Source organism: Hylobates moloch, unplaced genomic scaffold, assembly GCF_009828535.3.
Source record: "Hylobates moloch isolate HMO894 unplaced genomic scaffold, HMol_V3 SCAFFOLD_6, whole genome shotgun sequence".
Classification (NCBI taxonomy): Eukaryota; Metazoa; Chordata; class Mammalia; order Primates; family Hylobatidae; genus Hylobates; species Hylobates moloch.
This window is the reverse complement of record NW_026652281.1, coordinates 67,478,655-67,485,558: the sequence shown is the minus strand read 5'-3', so window position 1 is coordinate 67,485,558 and position 6,904 is coordinate 67,478,655. Positions and strand designations below refer to the sequence as shown.

Below are 6,904 nucleotides of genomic sequence, written 5' to 3'. Positions count from 1 at the left end.
TCTCAGACTGCTGTGCTAGCAATCAGCGAGACTCCGTGGGCATAGGACCCTCCGAGCCAGGTGCGGGACACAATCTCCTAGTGTGCCGTTTTCCAGGCCCATTGGAAAAGCGCAGTATTAGGGTGGGACTGACCCGATTTTCCAGGTGCCGTCTGTTTCCCCTTTCTTTGACTAGGAAAGGGAACTCCCTGACCCCTTGCGCTTCCTGAGTGAGGCAATGCCTCGCCCTGCTTTGGCACGTGCACAGTGTGCTTCACCGATTGTCCTGCACCCACTGTTTGGCACTCCCTAGTGAGATGAAACCGGTACCTCAAACAGAAATGCAGAAATCACCCATCTTCTGTTTCGCTCAGGCTGGGAGCTGTAGTCCGGAGCTGTTCCTATTAGGCCATCTTGGCCCCCTTGTTTTCTTTTAAAAGTATTTTAAATTTAATTTTTCAAACAAAAAAATTAATTCAAAAACTTAATAAAGACTTACACTGTGAAAAATCTTTCTCTCATCTACTCGTCTTCCTGCCCAATGTCACTAACTACAATTGTTAGTTTCTTTATACCTATAAGAGTAAATGTAAATATAACTTCTTAATTTCCCCTCCTTTTTACTTTTATTTTTATTTTATTTTATTAATTTTTTTTTTTTTTTTGAGATGGAGTCTTGCTCTGTCACCAGGCTGGAGTCCAGTGGCGCAATCTTAGGCCACTGCAACCTCCACCTCCCGAGTTGAAGTGATTCTCCTGCCTCAGCCTGCTGAGTAGCTGGGACTACAGGTGGGTGCCACCACATCCAGCTAATTTGTTGTATTTTTAGTGGAGATGGGGTTTCACCATGTTGGCCAGGATGATCTCGATCTCTTGACCTTATGATCCGCCCACTTCGGCCTCCCAAAGTCCTGGGATTACAGGTGTGAGCGACTGCACCCAGCCTTTATTTATTTATTTATTTATTTATTTATTTATTTATTTATTTGAGATGGAGTCTTGCTCTGTTGCCCAGACTGGAGTGCAGTGGCAGGATCTTGGCTCACTGCAACCTCTCTTCCTGTGTTCAAGTGATTCTCATGTCTCAGCCTCCCTAGCAGCTGGGATTACAGGCACCCGCCACCATACCCAGCTAATTTTTTTATTATCTTTAGTGGAGACGGGGTTTCGCTACATTGGCCAGGCTGGTCTTGAACGCCCAACATCAAGTGATCCACTGCCTCAGCCTCCCAAATTGCTGGGATTAGAGGCATGGGCCACCGCGCCTGGTCCCCCTCCTTTTTAAAGCAAAAGATGGTATGTCATACACCTTGCTTCTTGGTTCTGCTCTTTGCTTTTTTTTTCTTTTCCTTCCTCTTTTTTTTTTTTAACTTAATACACTGTGGAGCTCTTTCTGAAGTAAACTTTCTTGTTTTTCTTTCCTAGGTGCATGATATTTATGTATGTACTATAATTGACTTGTCTCCTTTTGATGGGCATTTGGCATATTTCTAATATTTTATATTACATTGTTTTCATGAATAACCTTATTATAAATGTGCTATTTTTCATATGTACAAATATGTCATCTCCAACTCTTAAAGTGTTTTTGTCTATTTCCTCATCCACCTTCATAGTTTTTCCTTTTTAAATGTTCATGATATGCTATTTGTTGTGTACACATTCATATCTATTTTCTCTTCATTAAGAATTATACCTTTACTATGGTGTTCTTGGTCTTATTTAATGATTTTTTTAACCTCAATTCATATTGTCTTTCTTTTTCTTTGCTTTGAATAACTTTGCCTTTTCCTTTATTTGAAAATTAATGGAGTTTTGTTTTTTTACTGTTTTTTTTTGTTTTGTTTTGTTTTTGTTTTTTTTCTTTTTTTGAGACGGAGTCTTACTCTGTAGCCCAAGCTGGAGTGCAGTGGCACTATCTCAGCTCACTGCAACCTCCACCTCCAAGTCTCAAGTGATTCCCGTACCTCAGCCTCCTGAGTTAATGGGACTACAGGTGCACGCCATCATGCCCAGATAATTTTTTGTATTTTAGTAGAGACGTGGTTTCACCGTGTTACCCAGGGTGTTCTCAAACTCCTGAGCTCAGGCAGTCGGCCTGCCTTGGCCTCACAAAGTGCTGGGAGTATAAGCATGAGCTACCGCACCCTGCCTTTTTTTTTTTTTTTTAACTGTCTTTTATAGGAGTGATTTATGATTATTTTTCAAAAGTTTTAAATTTACAGAAAAGTTGCAAAAACTACCACATCTCCTTCACCCAGACTCCCCAATTGTTAACATTTTCCTGCATTTGTCCATTATTTCTCTATACATATATAACTTTCTATTTATGTTTTTCTGCATGAGCCTCATTATCCCTAAGTACTCCAGAGGATACCGCCCCAAAGAAGGACAGCTTCTGTATTACCGCCATGCAGCCTCCCAGTCAGGAAGTCAGCGTTGATACAACACTACTGTACAGTCCACAGACCCCATTCAGATTCTACCAACCATTATAGCAATACCTCTTTTCCTCTTCTGATCCAGAAAACTCTCCAAGAACATGCATTGAATTCAGTTATTGTTATCTCCTCAGCCTCCTTCACTCTGTAATAGTTCCTGTTTCCTTCTCTGTCATATACGTAACAATCTTAAAGATCATGGAGACTTGAAAGTAGAGGAGATTGTGATAGAGCAGTGACACCAAGGTGCTTCCTCAGCTGCTGGCCATGTTCTATTTATTTGTTTTATTACGCTGGAGTTCACTTTGTAATAATCTGATAAAATTTATATTTATGTTTTATGTACTTTTTTCTATGCATTATTTCACAATAAAGAAGGTTAGAAAATGGAGTTTGGAAATTTATATCAGTGAATGTTTAAGATACCCTCAGGCAGTTTTTTCCATTTCAGTCTAAATACAATGAAGTGAATATTAAAAGAGGCAAAATAATACTGGGAAGCTCTTCTTTTTACCTAAATGCTCATAACCATGTCTTTTTATAAGGTTTTTCACCATGGTGCCCAGATTAAGTAATAAAGATTCCGTTTTAGCAAAAAATATAGGTTTCAGAACTAATTTTCACTTTTCTTTTTCTGTGTCCCTTAGCTGTAGTTTAAAATTCTGTTTGGTTTGTAATATGATACTGCTGTGGGGCAATATCCAAATTACTTTCCTCTGTTGTATTTCCAGAATGGTGTCACCATCCTTAAGGGCAGGACTGTGTCAATATGACAAGAAAATATGCCTTGGTTAGGCAGTTATTTCTTATCATTAGTAGAAAAAATGCTTTGGAAAATTTTCCCTGGATTCTGACAAGCTTATAGGGAATATAAATATGAAACTGCTTAACAGCTTTTCATTTCCCTAGACTTGAATGCAACAGTAGTAGTGTCACCAGAAGAAATAGAAGTGTACAGTTTAAGTAACATTAACATTCTGAGCATATTCTTACATCCATAATGAATTTACTTAGGTTATTGGTTTTCAGTTCGTCAGAAAAAGATCTAAATGTATTCTATTTGTCATTCTTAGTGAAATCTCTTGGCATTCTTGTATCTCATACAAAAACCTCCAAAAGAAACAGCAGGGCCTCCATGTATGATTCTAAGTGTTGTGGATGTCAATGACATTTGTGTCTCTTCACAATCCCTTCCCATTGTGCTTTTCACCCTGACCAGGCTCCTGAACAAACCCAGGTTACAGATTCCTCCATCAGCAACACAGTCTCTTCGATTCCTTTTTCCAAAATTAGAACCATTTCCCATGCCATTCATCTGGTTTCTTAGTCCATTTAACAGTCCTGCAATTCAGATAGCGCAGTTATGTCGTTTAGACAACAGCAGTATGAATTTTTTTTGTCTCTAGTCCCTCTTGATGAAAGAATGAAATATGAAAGTACAGTTACGCCATTGCTGATTTTTTCATCTCAGTGCATTTCAGTTAGAGATAAATGAAAGTATTTTTAGGCTTATTGGAATGACTCATCGCTTTCTTCCACTTTTAACTATATAATTCTGTTTTATTTCAATGCAGGTACAGCCTGACTATTTGGACTGGAAAAAATGATAACTATTCCATTGAAGATTTACTTTACATTAGAGACCATTTTGACAAAAAACAAGTTTTCTATGACATCTTGGAACCACAAAACCATGAATTTAAACAAGTCATTGGAATCAAAGTTAATCTCTAAGAAGAAGATTCTCAATTATTTCCTGTGTTTTGGTTTCATAATCCTTCTCTCCATTGGTCTGAATTAATTACCATATAAATTATGGTTATTGATTTACGTTCCAAGTCATCTAATCAAGAAACGTTTATAAGCACAGTGTGCTTACTCTGTGGGCATATGTCCTTATAATAGTGCACTTACATAAAAGATTTGGAAAGCAGAGATTTATTTCCACACGTGGCCTAGTCTAATAATAATTCAGGAAAATGATACTCTGCACCCCTTCATAAAAATAGTTTTGATAAACTAAAGATGATTGGCAGAATCCATATGTCGTAAAACAGGTATAAATCACATGTGCTTGGCACTTGCATTACAGAGATTATGAAAAATATGGTACTCTCTTTTCCTTTTTCCTAGAAAACTGGTTATTTCAGAGATAATAAAAAAGGAAGAGGGCTTTTAAAATGTTTTTAATTTTCACAGGGGTCAGCAGCTGTCTCATATCAAGATCTATTAATCCATTTCCTGAAACTATAGATTAAATTAGATAAATCTAGAATTTCCATGTGATTGGGAAGCATGCTAGTGGCTAAGTATTTTTTTTATATTTCTTATTTCTATAGTATCTGATTTATAGTGAACAGTATGCTGTTGGAGAGCAGTTTTAGTCTTTGTTATGTATCATTTGTTTTCCAGGTTTCTTACTGCCACCACCTTCATTCAGGTCCTTGTTCTACTAGTAAAACTTTATGAACTGCTTTTTTCATGGCTCATTCCTCACACTCAGAGATCGAGTTTTTCTGCTAAACAAAACTTTCTTTTCTTTTCTATTTATTAGTATTATTATTTCGAGATGGAGTCTCTCTCTGTCACCCAGGCTGGAGTGCAGTGGCGCGATCTTGGCTCACTGCAAGCTCTGCCTCCCAGGTTCGTGCCATTCTCCTGCCTGAGCCTCCCAAGTAGCTGGGACTACAGGCACCCCCCCACCACGCCCGGCTAACTTTTTGTATTTTTTTAGTAGAGACAGGGTTTCACTGTGTTAGCCAGGATGGTCTCGATCTCCTGACCTTATAATCCGCCCATCTCGGCCTCCAAAGTGCTGGGATTACAGGTGTGAGCCCCGCGCCTGGCCTTTTTTTTTTTTTTTTGAGACAGTCTTTCTTTGTTGCCCAGGCTGGAGTGCAGTGGTGTAATCTTGGTTCACTGCAATCTCTGTCTCCCGGGTTCAAGTGATTCTCCTGTTTCAGCTTCCCGAGTAGCTGGGACTACAGGTGTGTGCCACCACACCCAGCTAATTTTTGTATTTTTAGTAGAGATGGGGTTTCACCATGTTGGCCAGGCTGGTCTTGAACTCCTGACTTCAGGTGATCCACCCACCTCGGCCTCCCAAAGTGCTGGGATTGCAGGTGTGAGCCACGGCCAGCCAAAACTTTCTTAAATACCTCTTTCTTTATGTCAAATCAAAAACCTTCAAGGGCTTAAACTCAATTTTACTCAGTTTTCCTCTTTCAAGACCCTTCATAGTGCAGTCCCACCTAAAAGTCAATTTATTGTGCTCCAACACAGTTCTTCATTTAAAAAATTTATTCAGCATCAATGGTTTCTAGATCCTACTTTAACCATTAATCTTAACTATTTAGTTATGTTCACTAATTGACACGTGCATGTTAGCTATGTCTCCTCAGCTAGACTGTAAATTCCTTTATGGCAAAGGTTCACGCTTAAGTATCTTTTACAGTGCCTGGCATAGTCCTGAGAAAAACATCCAGAAAAATATGTTGCTGCTTTGATTTATTAACAAGTAATTTACTAGTGAATGTCCTAAAATATGTAATTTGCCTTTTGTTAATCAACCATTTTTCTCCCAGAGAATAACATAGTTCTATATAGAGAAAAGAGCTTGGGTTTTGAATTCAGACAGATTTTCTTTACAGCCCCACCTCTATCCCTTACTAGCCATAGACTTTGGGAAATCTTTAATGCCATTGACTCCAGGCTCACTTGTCTATAAAGTGGAGGTGGGGGAATAAAATTTCTCTTGTAGGGTTGCTGTGAGGATTATGTGAGATTCATGTTGTAGAGACATCTAGCTCAATGACATAGTGAATGCTCAGCAAAGTTACTCTTCTTTTAGACTTATCCTGTGATCATGTCCATTATAGATAGATAGCACTAAGAAATACAGCATCAAACATTGTAGACATATAAGTACTTAAAGACAATTACAGTATTTCCGCTTGAAAATTCAGCTCTAGTCAAATGGAATGCTTCTTGTCAAATCATACCTAAAACTTTACTATCCATTGTTGTTTGCCAAAGACAAAAGGTGCAATTTCATTATAAAATTTCAACAACTGCTATAGAAAATAATTTTTTAAATTATAGTAAAAAATTATAAATTTTCTCCAAGGACCATGCATTACTAAAGACAGGTGAATTTATAAATAAACTGCCTTTTGTTGAAGTTCGAAGTAAAACTCACTTGTCCAGAATATTATTTTTACTACTTAATTGTCCTACCTTTGATAATTTTTTAAAAATATTAATATTATGGTAAAATTATATACTGATATCACTTAGATTTTTTTTTTTTTTGAGACAGAGTCTAACTCTGTCACCCAGGCTGGAGTGCAATGGCACAATCTTGGCTCACCACAACCTCCACCTCCCGGGTTCAAGTGATTGTCATCCCTCAGCCTCCCAAGTAGCTGGGATTACAGGACTGTGCCATCATGCCTGGCTAATTTTTATATTTTTAGTAGACAGAG

General features: G+C 38.0%; 1 protein-coding gene across 2 annotated transcripts in view; it reads left to right on the top strand.

Annotated features, from left to right (window-relative positions):
• FAM151B (family with sequence similarity 151 member B) overlaps positions 1–6,704 on the top strand; it is a 69,585-nt gene extending 62,881 nt beyond the window's left edge. For both annotated transcript variants that reach the window (XM_032156943.2, XM_058440760.1), the window contains one exon: positions 3,995–6,704. In XM_032156943.2, coding sequence (XP_032012834.1) covers positions 3,995–4,154 — 160 coding nt within the window. In that variant the 3' untranslated portion in view covers positions 4,155–6,704. The remainder of the gene's footprint in view (positions 1–3,994) is intronic.
• Positions 6,705–6,904: the final 200 nt, after the last annotated feature.